Source organism: Miniopterus schreibersii, assembly GCF_964146895.1.
Source record: "Miniopterus schreibersii genome assembly, chromosome: 17".
NCBI classification, from domain to species: Eukaryota; Metazoa; Chordata; class Mammalia; order Chiroptera; family Miniopteridae; genus Miniopterus; species Miniopterus schreibersii.
The window spans coordinates 39,422,839-39,440,985 of record NC_138117.1 but is presented as its reverse complement, the minus strand read 5'-3'; the positions used below and the strand labels follow the sequence as shown (position 1 = coordinate 39,440,985).

Below are 18,147 nucleotides of genomic sequence, written 5' to 3'. Positions count from 1 at the left end.
CTTTTCCTGTGCACCTCAGCCCTGGGCTCCTTGTTTCCTCAACCGCAAAAATCATAGGTAGTGTGGATGAGGGGTGAGGAGGGTGGGCTCACTACAGTTTGTCTGTTATGCCCCTGTGCTCAGCTTCGGGCACATTACACCCCTCCATGTCACACTCGGTTCTGGTGGCCTTTTTGCTCATCGAATTTCCCCCTGGACAGTGTAGCCAGGGCCGGACTTCCTAGCTTCAGAGCATGGCTCAGTACAACGACAAAGCAGGTTCCGTCGCTGTCTGTTGAAGGGAGGAGGGCAGCTGGACTCCAAGGTGCCCCCCTCGTCCCAGTCACCACGAACTACACCCAGCGTTGTGAAGCTCTGCTGATTTTAGGAAGTAAAACGTGCTTTCACATCTGACCCTGGGCACCTGGCCCCACTGATTCTTGCAGAGGCCCTTGGTTGCTTTAATTTTGTTCAGTTTAACGCAGCTCAGTTGGATTTAATGAACATCTGATGAATAAACTGCTCAGGGTCTCTGTCCTCTAGGGTTCCCAGACTGTGGGGAGAGAGAAGCGGGTGTGGACAGCTCGCTGCAGTGCGCCGTGCGCAGGACAGCTAGCTGAGAGTTGCAGGATTTGGGCACATGGACAGGGAGGCAGGGAATCTGTCTGAGAAGATCAGAGAAGGCTGCAGAGTGGAGGCCTTGGTGCACCCAGGAGGAGAGGTGTCCAGCCAGGAGAGCAGTCTGGGGAAGAGCAAGGTGTGGAAAGTGTGCGGCGTGTTCAGGGGCAAGCATGTGCACAACTCTGTTTAAAATGGATGTGGACACACATAAGTAAATCTGTGAGTGTGTGTGTATGTTTGTTTTTCTCTCTCCTGTTAGGTGTGAAACCCTTCAAATGTTCTCTCTGTGAGTATGCAACTCGTAGTAAGAGTAACCTCAAGGCTCATATGAATCGTCACAGCACTGAGAAAACCCACCTCTGTGACATGTGTGGCAAGAAATTCAAATCAAAAGGGACATTGAAAAGTCACAAGCTCCTTCACACTGCTGACGGTGAGTAAATGCTTCCAAAGTGAGTTTTTTCTCCTCTGAAAGTGTGGTTTGAAGGTGACACTCCGAGTCCAGCCGAAAATGTGGATGTCCTGGAGGCAAGTAAGGGCACGTGTCTTGTGGAATTTCTGTTCTGAGAGAGCAGCCACGGAGACCTCACGCCTCCTCATACCCTGTGCTCACTCAGTGCTGGAGCTGTGCCCAATGCCACCAGGGCTTGATGAGTGCTCACTGTGTGTGCATGTGTGCATATGTGTGGGGGTGCACACATGCATATTTCTGTATATGGGTATGTGTATGCATGCGTGTGCGCATGTATGCATATGCATGCATATGTGGATGTGTGTGCATACACATGTGCATATGTGTGTACAGTGTGGGTGGGCGTGGAAGGGTTCAGGGAATGAAGCATCCTCAGGAGGCCCTGACCTTCAGTTCTGGAAGTTGCAATTTCTCCAAGCCTCCATCCCTGCTGAGTCTGGGAATCTTGAGGGGTGTCCATGATCACCCTGGCTGGGTGTTCCCTGGGGATGCTCTTATCATCCAAGCTCTGCCAGGGTTTTCATGTTCAGTCCAAAATGGGGCTGAGTCTAAAATATGAACAATATCGGGGCAGATTTGACCTTGATAAAGTATTAAGTGGGTTTCTAATTTCATTCATTCATTAAGAACCATTGTTTGAGTTCTTACTAAATGCCAGCTGTGAAGGTAGGTTCTGGGGGCACAGGGTCCATAAGGAATGGCTCCTGCCTTCAGGGAGGTTATAGTCCAGTGGGAGGAGGAGGAGTGTGCTGCCTCGGTAAAGGTATGGAATGGAGGCGGGTGTGAGTCATGATGGGGGTGGGCAGTGGGTGGTGGTCACTGGCCAGGAAGGTCATCCTGAGAGGGGCTGGATAGGAAGACAGGCAACTAAACCATAAAGACTGTTAACATTTTTTATTTTCCTTTAAATTCTTCAAGGGACTTGTGAGTACTCTCTGTAATGAGATGAATAAACTGTTTATAAATATATTGTTACTTAGCATAAGTATATGCAAGAGCTGGAATTCATTATAAATATCCAAGTGATTTCAGGAAAGACTTAATTTCAGAACTTTGATGATGTGGCCGTTAGGTCCTACCTTTAAGAACATTCTGGGGGCTCCTTCCCATTGAGATGCACCCTCCTTGCCTGGTTTCATCCCTTCTCCGGTGCTCCTTTTGGGCTCTGATTTCTATAGCTTGGAAGGACAGGGCTCAGCCCGTAGACTCTTCTTTCTACACTCACACCCTTGGTGATCTGTCCATTCTACGACTTTAACCACGTATGTAGGAGTCTACAGACTACTATTTTAGCTCTGTGCTCTCCCCCAGCTCCAGCCCTGCCTCTACAACTGACCCTCAGTGTCTGCCCCTGCATGTCTAAAAGGCACCTCGGACTTAGCTTGTGCAGCGCTGAGCTCCTTGTCCCCCAAACACATCTCCTCGGGTCCAGGGGTCACCAAGCTCTGTAGAGAGAGAAAATAGCCCTAGTCGGTTTTGCTCAGTGGTTAGAACATTGACCTGCAGAGTGAAGGGTCCTGGGTTCGACTCAGGCCAAGGGCATCTACCTTGGTTACAGGCTTGATCCCCTGCCCGGGTCAGGGCATGTGAACAAGGCAACCAATTGATGTGTTTCTCTCACATCGATGTTTCTCTCTCTCTCTCTCTCTCTCTCCCTCTCTCCCTTCCACTCTCTCTGAAAAGCAATGGAAAAAATATCCTTGGGTGAGGATTACAAAGAAAAAGAGAGTAAATATTTTAGCTTTAGAGTGCCACATAGGGTTTCTGCTACATATTCTTGTTTTTTGTTTGTTTTTGTTTTGTTTTACAAACCTGTGGAAGCCTTCACTCTCAGCTGTACAAAAGCAGGCAGCAGGCTGGATGGGCCCCTGCCATGGTTTGACAGCCACTGCTGTGCCCCAGCTCAATCACTGGCTACTCCTGTTCAGTTGTGCCAGTCAAAAACCTGGGTCATTCTGGACTGGCTGGTTCACACCCCGCAGGTGGGCCATGAGCAAGTCCAGCGTGTTCTCCCTTCAGCGTGACCTGGAATTCCAAGTCTCAGCACCCTCACAGCAAGCCACCAGCCTCTTAACTGCTCCTCCTGCACCTGCCCTTGTCCCTGCAGTACATTTCCAAACAGTGGCGAGTTTTCCTGTTGAAACAAATGTCCAAGTAATAGCCCAAGTCCTTGCTGAGACCTGGCTGACCCTCTCAACCCCTCTCTACCTCTGATCTCATCTGCTCCACTCCCCCTTGACTCACCTGTCCCGATGTACTGGTCTCCTTCCTGTTCCTCATACCCACCAGGTACAGGCCCATCTCAGGGCACTGGCCTCTGCCTGGCACGTTCTCCCCCCCAGATACTCAATGAACACTTTGTTCCTGGCCCACAGGTCTTTGCCCCTTTCTCAGGAGCCTTCCCTAGCCTCTGTGTTACAAAATCACACACCCACCAAATCAGCCAAACTCCCTGTGTTCTTAGGTTTCCCTTCTTGGCTGGTCTTTCCCTTGTGTGGTACATGGTTTCCTTCTTTATCATGTTTTCTCTCTGCCAATCACTTCATACTCTTTTCCACTTTCCTACTGTTTCTCATTAGACCTTCCTCTAATGTGCAGTATAATTTCCTTATTTGCAGGTTTCTGTCTTCCACTGAACTGTGAGCTCCACAAGCAGAGATTTTTTACTTTTACTATATTTGTTTTGTGTCCCCAGCACCTAAAACAGTGTCTGGTTTCCAGAAGATTTTTGTTGATTGAGTTTTTGTTGATCGAATGAGTGGAAAAAAACCAAAAACAATGTGAAGTACCCTGTATAGGGTGGCTGGGATACAGCAGTCTCGAAACTGCTGATTATTTCCCCTGTCTCATCTCCTAGTTATATTAAATCAAATGCTTGTGAATTAGACATTTTAAAATATGGTAGAGTAGCTCACTATTAAATGGATCTTCTCAGGCATCTTTTAATGAAGGAGAAGGGAATTCAGTGATTACCCTGTCCTTTTCTGCTTGTGAATCTAATTTTTCACATTTATCGGTGTCTTTACACTGCTCTCTCCATTTATTCATTCCTGTTTCCCAGAGGAGCTCATTACTGTGGCTTATAAGGGGTAGGTTAGCCTGGGTGAAGGTTTCAGTTAAGAAGGTTTGCCAGTCAATATGGACAAAGAGAGACATTGATCTTAAAGAACCCGATGAAACCTTTTGTATGTATGCAACAGTATGGGAGAATTTAATGCAAAAACCGTGCTGTAACCCACTCCCCTCCTGACTTTAAAAAGGGCCTGGGTGGTGTGCGCTCTGGAGTTTCTACATGGTCCTGCTCACCTGTAGCAGATGGGGAAGGTTAAATGGTACGTACAGTGGCTTTATGTTATGTGATCAAGCATGAATTCTCTAATCATGAAATGAAAAGCTCTTTGAAGTTCAGTGCTGATTCCTTTGGACTCCTCTCCCTCCAGTCCAGACTACCCTCATACATGTGAGTTAAGAAGTATTCTGGTAAAACTCACAAAGAGGAATTGTCCAAGCTCCAAGCACTCTGTGTGTAGTGATTAGACACTTGGAGAGTTCAGAGTGGAAATGAGGTCTGAGTGCAGGAACTACCTTTTCTCCCCTCACTTCTTCGATTTATAGTGAGAGATCCCATGGCTACACATTCTAGGAGAATAAATGTGCAGTGTTTTCTTCCCTCTTACCTCTAAAGCAGGGGTGGGGAACCTTTTTTCTACCAAGGGCCATTTGGATATTTATAACGTCATTCATGGGCCATACAAAATGATCAACTTAAAAATGAGCCTGCTCTGTGTGGTCAAACATTTAATTAACTCACCCTTAATGCGAAGGCTAGAATGGCTTCTCTTTGGTGAGGCCTTGGCAGGGCCAGACCAAAAGATTTCCCTGGCTGTATACGGCCCGCAGGCCGGATGTTCCCCACCCCTGCTCTAAAGGCAGAATCCCTCTAGGAAAAGTAGCCCTGCTGGCCCATGGTCTACTTCTAAACACTCTCAGAGCAGGAGGCCAGTAGAAAACGGTACCTGAGCAGCCAGCGTGCACTCTTCAGGCTTCGGAGACTGACGGCTGCAGCATCTTCCTCCCTGCAGCGCCCCTCCGGGGAAGGGGAAGGGGCCAGGCGGGAGCGGGGCCAGCTGCCTGAACACGGCGGGCTCTGTGGCTTGTCTCTGTGGACTGGTGTCTGGGTGGCAGGCAGGAGAGGGAGGGCTGACTTCAGGGCCCAGGGTTGCCACTTCATATGTGTACCCTGTGTGGAGCCACCTAAAACTCTTTCTCAGGTTTTTATGAGCAATAAGGTTAATTGGAAATAACAGAGTCCACACTCTGAAATGAACCACGCAGCCTGCTGAACAGTTAGCTTGGACTCATATTCATATTAACGAGAAGAGAGCTTGGTTACTGCAACATCCCCAGGGTGGAGGGTCTCCGTTGCAAATGCCCACCCCAGGGTCAGTCCCTGTACCTGGGTGCCATGCTCTTGCCTCTTCTTTATCTGACTTTGCATTGCCTTTGTTTCCTTCCAAGTCTCGTGGCCCAGTCCTCCTGGTATTGGAACTGACCCACTGATTACAGTCACCAGCCTCCTAGTCTGCAGCAGCCTAGATTCTGCCTCTCACACAAGGGCTTCTTAGCTGCACTCAGTGCCTCAGCATTTCTGTCCTGATTGGCTGCTGCTGAGACCACCGCAGGGTGGCGTCCTCACACCAGGTGGCAGGGCTCTGCATGCAGGAAGGCAGGAACGCAGAGGGGCAGAACCTGGGCAAGACAGGCAGGAAGGCAGAGGGGCAGAACCTGGGCTCTGGAAGGCAGGCCTGGGTGGGAGCCGCTTCCTACCTGCACAGCCTCTAACCCCCCTGTGCCGCCTCCATTTGTAACATGGGTGTGTTCACTTCCTGCAGCTGCTGGAACAACTCCCACAAATGTGACTTAAAGCAACATGGATTTATTATGTGACAGCTCTGGAGGCTGGAGGTCTTAAATTAAGGTGTCAGCAGGCTGCACGCCTTCTGAGGCTCTGGGAGAATCCATCTCTAACCTTTCCAGCTTCTAGGGGCTGCTGATGTCCTCGACCTTGGGCGCCCCTTCCTTCATCTTCCGAGCCAGCAGCTCTCGCTGCCCATTCGCTTCTGTCACCACATCGCCTGACTCTGAGCCTCCTGCCTCTCTTGTAAATACTCCCAATTTCATTGGGTCCATCTGAAGAATCCAGGATAATATCTCATCTTCATATCCTTAATCTGATCACATCTGCAAAGTCCCTTTTGCCATATGTATAAGGTGACATTGTCAGGCTCTGGGGCTGGGGCCTGGAGTGGGGCTGTGGGGAGGCGAACTGTTGATGTTAAGTGGGCTGGGTCATTCTAAGTGTGGGACATATGGACCTGTGCCCAGTGCTCAGTGCTCTCGTGGCTCCAGGACTCAGGATGCAGTGTGAGAATGATGCTTGGAGATCATGCGTCACTTAGGAAAGATCAAGCTACTTTCTCTCAAGCACTCTCTCATTGGGAAGTCACACGCAGCCATTAATATTTAGAGTGTCAGTATGGAAAGGGTCAAGTCAGTTTTCTTAAAAAGTCTGCTAATGCAAAATACCACCTTTTCCGTAAGACCTGGCAAACAGTCATAAGAAGGCATCCTCACGCTTATGTCCTAGGTATTATTGCTGGTAACAGTTTAGATTTATGGAAATCTCTTTTCCTAAGGGTTTTAATGCTCCACCAGGTTTGAGGGACACCTACAGCTTGATTTGGCTGGAGTGATTTAATTCAACTGGTATTTAAACAAGTTGCCTTAAATTGGGAGGCATTTTCCATTGCTGTCTTCCTTTGTGCCCCGATGAAATCCAAGTGCCTGAAGGCAAAGGGCTGGTTTTATTTTCATGTGATGGTTTAAAGTTTCTCTAACATTCCGTTCCTCCTTTGTTTTATAGGGAACTCTGTTTAAAGTCACTGACAGCTAGAACCATGCTCTGGGAAGTTCATCCAGCAGACAAGGGTGTAGTAAGAAACAAAGGGAGCCCTGGCTGGTGTGGCTCAGTGGTTGGAGCATCCACCCAAGCACCACAGGGTCACGGGTTCGCTCTCCACCCCAGCTTGGGGCGCGTGTGGGAGCAGCCATTCAGTGTGTCTCTCTCACAATGATGTTCCTCTCTTTCTCTCTCTCTCTGCCCCTTCCATTCTCTCTGAAAAGCAATGGAAAAAAATATCCTCTGGTGAGGGTTAACAGGAAAAAAGGGGGAAAGGACAGGTGCTGAGCTGTTCGCCGGGTGGGGGCTTTGTATGTCCCAGAGTGAGCCCCACAGCTGCCCGCGCAGGAGAGGCAGTGGCCCTTCCCTCCACTTGGGATCACTCGCACCCGAGCACTGGGCCTCAGCAAGCTGATGCTCCTCAGGCTCCCCGCCCCTGGCACAGCCACCTCCCTCCACAGCGGGAACATTTGACAGGAAGGGCAGTCCCAACCCCCCTAGGTTTGGGGGCCCCTTGTCTAGCCCACAGCAGAGTAACAAGGATTTTCCCTCCTTCATTCTCCCTTCCTACCTTCATATCCTGCTCCCTCCATCCTAACAGGACAAGCAGAACCCCCCTCCCTGAGTAAGGCCCAAGTGAAGGACAGACCCCATGCTGTCCTTTACATCTGGTGGAATTTAGATTCAGCTGACACCCTGTCTCCAGGTCCAGCCAGTGCTCCAGTCAGAGGTCAGCTTTGTCCCATCAGCCAGTTACCCTAAGTGTGGGCGGAAGAGCTCATGTTAGATGGAAAAACAGACTTCTCCCGAAGGTGGAGAAAGACTGCACGAGTGGCGAGTCGCACACCCGTGAAGCCTGAGCAGTGTGGTGGAGGTGGCTTGTCTGCCTCACCCCAGCCTCGGAAGGGGAGCTGTAGCAGGTCCCACATTTTGAGGGAATAGGAGCTGGTGCTGAAATGCTGTGTTTCCAGAGCACATCGCAGTCCCTGCTTGGAAATTCCTGGCAAGCCAGCACTCAGATGCCTTGCTGAACATCCAGGGGCAGATGGTGCCAGTGTCTTCTCTCCACCTGCAGCCGCCGCCAGCACCATCCACACACTGTCGTGCAGTGCAGTCTTCATTCAGACTTGATCCTTGAGCTGTCTGACAGCTTTCTTTCCTGAACTCATTTGATGCCAGGCCCCAGGCCCCTGCTGGGAAGGCAGCCTCTTGGATTTGTTCTTCTGGGTTTTTTTTTACCTTTTTAAAGTTAAAGTATCACCCCCACAAAAACTGCATCATTGTAAGTGCACAGCTCAGTGGGTTATCACAAAGGAAGCTTATGGATGTCGCCACATCCTAGGGCAGGACACAGAACATTGCTTGCCCCCATAAGAGCTCCCCCCACCCCACCTTCCCCGTGGATCCCCTTCTCTCCTCTTCCAGGTAGCTCCTGCCCGGTCTTCTGACACCATAGCTTGGTCTTGCCTATCTTCGAATTTCATATAGATTGATCCATATAATACATGCTTTTGTGTCTGGCGTCTGCCTTTAACATTATATTTGTGAGGTTCACCTAGGTGCCTGTGATCTTGGCTTTTAACATCTGGGCCTCTGGGTCAAATAAGAAGGATTTTATAAGTAACTGAGATTCTAAATTCTGCACTTTGTTCTTGCAGTTAGCTTTCTCCACGTGGCAGCTGTTTTGCAGTTCCTCCACGCTGCTTTCCTCCAGGTGTTTCTCCAGAAAGTGGTGTGTGACTCAGCTTTCTTAGGTACTGTTGCCAAGGCCTGGCTCAGGGTGACTCTGTTGACAAAAGTCTCGTGCCTCAGGAAACAAGAAGTGACCCCCTTGAGATCATTTACAAAATGAAGCCACTGTCTGTCTGTGCAGAAGGTCAGAGATGCCTGGTCAAAAAAAGAGCCCCGTGACTCACCATGGAGTTAGGCCAGGTGTGGTGTTTTAAAAGACAGTGAACTCGTGGGAACTTCAAGTTCAGGAACCATTGATGGCATTTTGTGCTTCTTCATAGGAAGACCCATCCCTGGACTGTGAGCCCTCGCGGGTGGGAGGAAGCATCCCTCCCTTCCTGAGGCAGGTGCTAGTTTACCTGTGGCACTTCTCTGCTGCACAGGAGACGTTACACAGCAGTCACGGGGCCCTGACCCCTTCCTACCAGTGCGCGTGCGATTCTGTCACCTCACAGGCGACTCGTTCATTTTAAAATTCTTTTCTGTCTTCACTCATGTTCATATGGAATGACTACATAGTGTGGTTAAAGCTAATGCTATAATACATTCTGTAGCTCTAGAGGCCATGGGTGATGCACCGAGAGTTGTGTGATGTCGCCTTCAGGTGGTAACCCACGAGCCATATAACCACGCCTTTACTTTTGGACACTGTAGTGCTCTGTTCCCTCCCAGTATTATAACTTATGTAGCAGGAGCCCTTTCTTGCATATGAGCCTTTTCTTCTTTGGAATTAATTCCTCAGGGCCCTTTTCTAGGAGCAGGATGGGACTTTGTTTTGGTGGTGGTCAGCATGCATTGCCAACTTTTCAAAAAAATCATAGCAGAAACCCTTAAGTGTTCCAGCTTAATTCTTTCATTTTTAGCATTCCCTGTTATTAAAGTTGTTGTTTCTCAGTTTAATGGGTATGGGGTCTTGCTGTGCTGTGATAAGTTCAGTTGTTTGATAACTAGTATGGAGCAGGTTAAGGGTTAGTGGATTGAGTGAGCGACTGCGTTTGAGCGGTGGCTGGTTTGCGGTGCTGTTATGTGTTTGCTGTCATTGGACTTCTTTTGATTAATTGATTCTGATCTAATCCTCTCCTGAGTGAATTGTTTGTTCGTGCCCTTTTTTTATCATTTGCTTTCTGGGGTCTTGGTGTTTAATATTGACGCGTTCCCTGATTTATTCTGCAGCTCCGCTTGTTGGGACTCTTGTGGTCGCCGCTGACAGACTCACTTGAGGTCACTGGAGCAGAAAGGGGCATTTATCATAAAGGCAGCGGAGCATCTTAGGAGACTCCGGGTCCTCGTGTTTTCAGTGCCTTCTTCCCAGGTTACCCTCTCTTCCTGTGGCTGGGCCTTGTCGGTCCACCTCAGCTTCACCCTGACTTCCTCACGGAGCTTCCCTGGCAGCCGGCCCACGGCCGCCCCCGCGCCCACCCCCTTGCCCGCGCCGTGGCACCCCGTCTCTCCGCTTCGTGCCGCCTTCCTCTGCTCTGATGCGCGTCTGCCTGTCTGTCTGGACTCTCCCCTAGCTCTCTCGAAGATTGGCTTGTTTCATTCACAGAGTGAAAATATTATGACCAGCAGCTCCTGTGTTACATGCTCCATATCAAGACAGTGCACATTCCTGGCTGGGCTTATGTCACTTGCCCACTCAGGCCCAGTCAGATGTCTGGGTGGGGATGGGAGAGGGGCCAACAAGCAGGCCTGGGTGCCCTGTGTGAGAGTGTTGATTGTGGGAGGGAGGGGACTCAAGGCTGACAGTCCTCTGGCTGGGGCACTCCTGTGACTTACTGCTGGCCTGTAGCCAATGTGTGCTCACGTCCCAGCTCTGGGACATGCAGTGGGAGGTGTGTTGTCTCTGTCCCCAAAGTACTGTACCCCAGGAGGGTGCCAGACGGACTTACCAAAGGTGAATCGAGGAGTTAGGCACTTTGGATATGATGGTGGGCAATATAACTAGCAACAAAAGCAAAAACCTCTGTCAGGAAGCTAAATGGTGAACAAGATAAATTAGTAAAATATGTAGTATGCTGCAGTTGAGATATGAAAATGAAAAAATGAACATGAAATTTTTATAATTTTCACTATAAAAATTACAACTTGAGTAATGCCAAAAATGTATCCGTGGAGGGTGATGGGGACTGTCATTATAAATGGGAAGGTTGTGGAAAGATGCAGTGAGAAGGCGACGGTCAAACAAAGACTTGAGGGAAAGGAGCCAGCGGGTGTAGGGGAGTCTGGGAAGGGCACCCAGCCCTGGGAACAGCAAGTACAGAGGCTGTGGGTGGGGTGGGCACGCCGTGTGCACAGATGGGGTGGGGTGGGGAGAGAAGGTGGTGCATGAGCTCAGGGACCTAACAGGAAGCCTCACTCTGGAGGGCCCTGCCTGCCATTGCAGATCGTTCAGGGTTTGCTCTGCGTGGGGTGAGGCCAGAGCGGGTGCTGGGGCCATGATAAGGAAGGTCTGCTATACACAAACTGTGATACCATAACTGCTTACACTCTATCATAATTTTACAAAGGTTTTTCCTGGTCTGCTTTGATCCTTCCTGTTTAAAGTGTATTATCTTCGGCTGGCTTAGTTAGACCTGGACTTGGATGGCCTCAGGGTATCAGAGAGGTCAAAGTGATAGACTTGTAGGTGCTGCCCAGCTTTCCGAGGGGCTGGATGGAGAAGGGTCCCCTCCCAGGTCACCTGCACTCACTGTCAGCCTTGTCCGTCCAAGGGGGGGTTTGCTGCCCAGTGTCTGAGTCCATCCTTGTAGCAGGATGGGTTACCTCCTGTTTCTCTAATGGGCCCCTGAGCAACGGAGAAGACAGCCAGGATCCAACAGCTGAGCTGCACAGAGCTGGACAGAACACATTTCCCTGCTGCTGGCCCTTCCTGTGGCAAACCTTTATGTGTGAATGCTGTGCCCATTGCTGTTATAAATTCTTTGTTCCCTTTGGGGAAATTGTGTCATGTCCTTATTAGCTGAAAGAGTCTTTATAGGGCTGTGAATGGAGCCTTGGGGCCCAAATCTGGGCTCTGCCACCGGCCCCTTCATAACCTGGCACATTGCTCAGATTCTGGATCCTTGAGCCTCATTTGTATGCGGGATGACACCACCTGCCTCCCTGGGCTTTGGGGGACACGGTGAGAGCAGGCACATTGAGTTTTAGCCCGGCTGCTGATGGCCAGTCTCTGAGCAGGTCCAGCCAGCCAGGTGTGTTGTGTGAAGTTTTAAAAAAAAATCAATCTCTTTTTTCTTTGTAATCATTCCTTTTTCTCCCTGAAGTGCTGCGTGATTCGTATCCAGATACAGCCATTTGATGTCTGCCGGCCTTTGAAGTCACTCTCTCCTCAAGGAAATACGAGGCTTTCCACCCCTCCCCCTGCAGCTCTCAGGAGTATCTTGATAGCCAGCAAGCTAAACTGATCAGCTCAGCGCAGTGCTCTTCTATGATTAGTCATGAGGCTGCATCATATTATCTTAATTAGGCAGCGAAAGAAGATGTCAGATGCTCTCCAGGCCTGTTTGGTGGGCCGCTGGTGGTTGCTGAAAACATTTGTGACATTGATTGCCCGGCTCTGAGGCCTCAATAAGGGTGGCCTTAGGAGCTGCCGTCTTTCTTGTTTTTGCAGACTTGGGGTGATGTCCATGAAAGGCTGACACTGCTCTCAAACAAGGCGATTTCGTTTACTCGTTTCAGGGCATTTTTTAGCACTTCTCTTTCACTCTTTGATCCAAGTGTGTTGCTAATGAGTGGAAATATTTATCGAGAATGGTTCTATCAGCTTTCTCCCCATGGGTGGTGGGGAACTCAGACACCATTTGGCTCAGGCTTCTGGGCACAGTAGTGATGTGTTTACGGGAGTCACGAGTCAGTGGAAAAGTATGGGAGGCCGAGATTCTATTGACAATGCGTAGGAATGTGTGAAAAAAGATGATGCTGTATTTAAGAAAAAGTGTTAATTCCTCTCTTCCTGTGACTTGACTGCTTTACACATGAAGTTTCCCCCACACTTTGGACTTGAGAATTAGTAACATCTGGAATTTGGCGTTCGTTCAGCTAGAACGATAGGTATAACTGTAGTATTAATATGATTATACTGTTGTTTCCTCTTGCTGCTCCTATTGAAAGTGTTATTTAAGGAAGCTGTTCAAAATTTCCCTTTTGTTTAAGTTCAGTTTAATAAAATGCACAGAATGGGGTCTATATGTGCTCTGTACGCAGGTGAGTCAGGTGTGGTCCCTGCGCAGCCCCGGCCTGTGAGCAGGTGAACAGTGCGTGGACACAGGTGTGTGGTGAACATGCGTGGCAGTGGGCGGAGGGCTGGCCCTCAGCCTGGTTACCAGAGATGTTCACCTTGAGTTTTCAGTTACAGTGAAGAATGGCTTGATGCCGAGAGGCAGTGCATCCCAATGTGGAAATGTCAGCAGAGGCTTGGGGGGTCTGAGACCTCAAAGGCAAAGCAGCGTGTCTGAGAACACTCAGGAGTTCTGTGTGACAGAGCCTGGCATAAGGGGGGAGGCGCAGCAAGGAGTCAGGTGGGGATAGGTGGCTCTGCTCTGCAGGTCTCGGCCGTGCTCTGGGCTTCAGCCTTTTCCACAGAGGAGTCCTTGGTGGTTCCTCGGGAAGGGCCGTGGGAGAATTACGTTAGTAATCTGGACAGTGGCTGGGGCATCGGGATGTATGTGTGAATGTATGTGTGTCTGTTAAATGGATACTGGCTGGCTGTCTGGCTGGATGGATGGGAGGGTTAGTTGGCAAGGATACCAACTCAGAGGCTTTTGCCATTGTCCAGGAAAAAAGTAAAAACAGTGGTGGAGGTATTAGGAACAGAGAAAAATAGACAAGTGTTTAGGAGAGGAAATGAGAAAAGTGAGGTGAGTGACGTTAGGGCCATGGACATGTTGAGGAAGGCTGCCAGGTCTGACTGGATGATCAGGTGAGTGATAACCTGGGAAGGCTGGAGGTGGAATCCTTTTGGTGGGTCCAACGGTGAGCCTACTTTAGGAATCTGGGACAGCCACACGGGGAGTTCAGCAGATACTTGGATATTCAAGTGTCAGGTTCAGGGAAGGGAACGGAGTGGAAGATGCAGACTTGGGCACCAGAGGTTTACAGACGCCCACAGGGCAGCGATATGCAAGGTTGCTTGTAGACCGAGAACCACAGGGGTGGGCTGGAGCACTAAGGAACATCCATGTATAAAGGTGGTGGGTGGGAGAGAAGCCTCAGGGATACGTCAGAGAGGCGCAGGGAGGCGGTGGTGTGGATGCAGAGGAGCCAAGGATCCCTAAAGCACGGTCTCACGCCCTACAGGTTGGCGAAATGGTGAAATCAGGATTGGGATTTGCCACTGGCTCGGCATCACAGGGTTCATTGGTTTCCTTCGTGAGAACAGGTTTCGGGGTGAGCTGCTGCCATCAGCCAGTTTTCTTTGGGTCTAGAGTGCACAGGAGGGAAGAGCAGATGCTGTGGAGCTAGACGACTTTTTCACAGGCTTGTCTGAGAAGGAGAGCTGTGAGAGGCCTGTAGAAGGAGCCAGGGTTTCTGTGGTCCACGTGCTGTGGCTGTGGTCGTGGTCCCCTGAGCAGGCTTGCACCATGAGAAAGAGGCTGCTTGGTGAACAACTTACTGCTCCGAGAAGCAGGTCATGTTTAGATTGGGTTGTACCTGTTTGTATTACTGCAAGCTGAGGTTTTACATATGCTAATCAGGGGGTAAAAGCATTGCGTGCCCTGTATGTATATTCATTAACATGTTCCTCTCATCGAATAATGGAATGTTTACACATTGCTGAAACGTTAATCCTCTCAAAAGAGCCATGTTTTGCATTTTCCTGTAGTTTTCTTTCCAGCATCCCCTGCCTTTCACATCCCTCCCTGAGCTGGGAGCTCCTGAACACAAATTTTGCTCCATGGCTGCGGGCATTTTGCAGGAGCTGCTGGCTTTCAGGCTAGTGCCCAAGCTTCCAGTGAGTTCTGGCCACACGTCCTCCCCAGTGCCAGCCCTTGACTCTGTCCAGACCTTATACTTTAGGTCCCGGAAGGGAGACCAGCTGCTCCACTTTCCTGACCACCCTGGGGCCCACACCTCTGTGCTCCTGTCCCTCCATGCGTCTTTCCTCTAGTCATCTGGACACACCTTTACTCTTTGTCTAGCAGCTGGCTCAGGTTCCTTGCTCATGAGCCCCCCCAGGCCGAGCCGCCTGCTCTCTCCCTCCCCCTGTGGTGGACCCAGGGGGCCGCCTTATATCTGGGCCCCTACTTGCCGGTTCCCCTCGGAGATTCTGGGCTTCCAATGACAGGGGCATCTCCGTGTACCGGGCTCCGTGCCTGGCACTGCTTTCCCACACCTGGTGACGCTCACCTTTCCTCCCTTCTTTCCAGGGAAGCAGTTCAAGTGCACCGTGTGTGACTACACTGCGGCCCAGAAGCCACAGCTGCTGCGGCACATGGAGCAGCACGCCTCCTTCAAGGTGAGGGCGCCAGAGGCGCGGGGTCTGAGCTACACTGCGTGGCTTTTCAGAAGAGGTGGGAGAGCATTTGCCCACTGTTTTCAGCACGTCCTTCACTTTTGGCCCCCGTAGCTCATGGAATAAAGGAGCTGTGCCTTGGACTCCTTTCAGAGGGGTGGCATTTGTCTGCCCTTTGCGCACTGAGGCCAGGAGGGTGCATACCCAGGAAGAGGCACGCTCTTGCCATCATAAACTGGAGAGATTTGGAGGGAAGGGTGGGAGTGTTAAGGACAAATGCGCGCTTTCAGATCCTGATTACTCAGGCAAACCCCCTGATTAACAGGTGCGAAGGTGCCCACCCGGCCAGCTGCTGTAAGAGCTGGAGGTGGTGCTGAGGGATGCCCACCGCAGTGCCCAGCACGCAGCAGGGGCTCAGGCGATGGCTACTTCCCTGTTCTTTAATCCCTCTCATGACATCTCTTTAATGTAGACGGTGGTATTCATGTGGCCGTTGCTTATGGTCAGTTATTGGCAACAGCTCTACTCCAGTAACTTTGTCTCATAAAATCTCGGCCTAGCACGTGGCAGGTTCACCCTTAAACAGTCTGCTGCTGCTGCTGCTCTTGGCGTACACATGGAGCGTGGAGAATGGGATGCCCTGAAAGGTTTGTTGAAACTGTGTCCACCACTTGCCAGAGAGTGGCAGAAGGTGGAAGGGACCCTGGTCACACTCAGGTTGCATTCACTGAGCATCTGCTGCGCATCACACTGTGCCGGCAACCTCACACCCCTTAACGTGGCATCCCCACTGTAGGTCTTACCACCCAGCTGGTCAAATGAAGAACCTGAGCCTCAGAGAAGTCAGTTGACCTCCTGTTAGTCTTTCCTGCCATGTGCACATGCTCCCATTTCAGTCTATGCTGTAATGCTGACCACCCTGTGCTGTCCCAGCTTCCCTTCCAAGGTGAGGAGGACCCGCCCCATCAACAGGCTCATCTGATGCTTAGAACAGCCGTGTGAGAGATGAGTACTCATCTCTTCCCTTGGAGTTAAGAAACCAAGCGGCTCAGAGGGGATACGGCTCATGTGCTTTAAATACCCAGCGAGTGAAGGAGTGAGACCCTGGCTCCTTCTCAGAGTCCTCGGCCTGAGTGTTTCCCGCCCTGTCTTCTCAGATACTCGTTGTGGGCAGAAAGGGGGGGCTGGGGAATCCAAGGCTGAGGCACATGCTGTTTGTGTAGCTGCTGTAGCATCTGCACTAATGTGAATTTCCTAAGACCCACATGTCACCCAGTGGGAGTGTCACACTGTCGCAATCGGGGAGGTTCTTCAGTGTTTGGTAGTTTGTACATAATCATGAGCTTTATTTTGCATTTCACAACTGACAGATGTGATTTTTAGGGGAGGACTCTGGGTTTTCTTAGACTAAGGCAGTCATAGTGGCAGAGAACCGAGAGCTGAGGCAGTGCCCACTCTGTAGGTGAGAAGCGTAGGCCGGTTGGGACAGCTCTTATCCTTGCCTGACTGCCCCTGTTCCGTGGTGTGCAGCGTGGAGCATCCTTTCCTAACCAGCCCTAGCTGAGCAGCTTGTCTGCCCTGAGATCCTCGTTGATTTCCTCCTGAGGTTTGTGGAGTCTTTGGTGTGTGTGCAGAAGAATTGGAATGTGGGGGACAGTTTGACTTAAGGTCTCACCGTCACAGGTAGTTCTCACCGTTTCCCTGCCATCCAGTTACCATCCACCTCGGAGCCTCGGGAGCTGCAGAGCTAAGCTGGGCCTCGGGCCGTGGCCAGTTTCCCACGGGCTCCCTCTGGGTTTAGGCGTCCCCCCTACTGAGTGGCCCCCCTGGGAATGAGAGTCTGGCCTGACTGAGACCCACAACTTCAAACCGTGGCTTCTGTCATCCTCTGGGTACCAGTTAGTTTAAACAGTGTCTCAGCTGACAGGGACCGACAGCGACAGTGCAGAATGAAAGGGCTCCTGCCAGCCACGCTCACCCTGACAGTAGTAATACTCTCCCTTTCCTCGGCCTGCCCCCGTATCAGTTTTCATTACCACTGTACAGATTACCTCAACTTAACTTAAAATGCAACACAAACTTACTGCCTTATAGTCTTACGGTCGGGGTGACGCTCAGCTGTGTTCTTTCTGGAGGCTGGGGGACAAAGCCTGTCCCCCTGCCTCTTCCGGCCTTGGAGGCGCCCACGTTCCTTGGCTCATGGCCTCTTCCTCCACGTTGAGAGCCGGCGCTGGACCTCCCTTCCCACCGCCTCTGACTCTGCCTCCTCGTCAGTTTGCGAGGACCCTGTGATTACAGTGTCCGCTGGAGTTACCCAGGATGCCGCCCTTATCTCGAGGCCAGATGACTAACAGCCCAGTTCCCCTGTGGCCTCAATTCCGTCTGCCACGTAAGCTTACGGGGGTTAGGACACGGATGCTTTGGGGTGCCAGGGGCTTATGCGGCCTGCTGCATCCCCCGCTCCTTTTCCTTCCTTTTTCACATCTGCTCCGTGGTAGAACATTTTCGTCAAAGTCAGGAAATATGGAGTACGTATGCTCCTAAGCTCCCAAGAAATCCACCCTCCCTGCTTCACTGAATCCTAGGCAAGGCCTCACAGTCTCTGGGCCGGCACTGCTAACTGCCGTTGGCTTGCAAGATGAAACCGTTTCCTTTCCTAGATCTAGGTTTATAATTTACTGTGTACAGTTTGTGTCAGGAAACACTGCCATAAGGGCAGCTCTTATACTGCCTTTTGCAATGACACGTTCTTATTTATATATTTTCAAAATAAAGTCATACGCGTTCACTAAATGAGATTTGGAAAATGCCTTTCAGTCTCTTTCCTCGTAGAATCTTTGGATTTATAATGTTTTTAGATGTGGTTGCAGTGACGTTGTGAATGAGCCTTTTCTTGGTGGAGCTGGAGCGTCCGCGCTACCACTGGAAAAGCTG

The 18,147-nt window shown here is 50.6% G+C and overlaps 1 protein-coding gene across 1 annotated transcript in view; it reads left to right on the top strand.

Annotated features, from left to right (window-relative positions):
* The window catches only part of ZFAT (zinc finger and AT-hook domain containing), a 133,652-nt gene that overhangs the window by 67,618 nt on the left and 47,887 nt on the right, over nucleotides 1-18,147 (top strand). Inside the window, exons 10-11 of the mRNA XM_081116469.1 lie at nucleotides 860-1,033; nucleotides 15,128-15,216. Coding sequence (XP_080972595.1) covers nucleotides 860-1,033; nucleotides 15,128-15,216 — 263 coding nt within the window. The remainder of the gene's footprint in view (nucleotides 1-859; nucleotides 1,034-15,127; nucleotides 15,217-18,147) is intronic.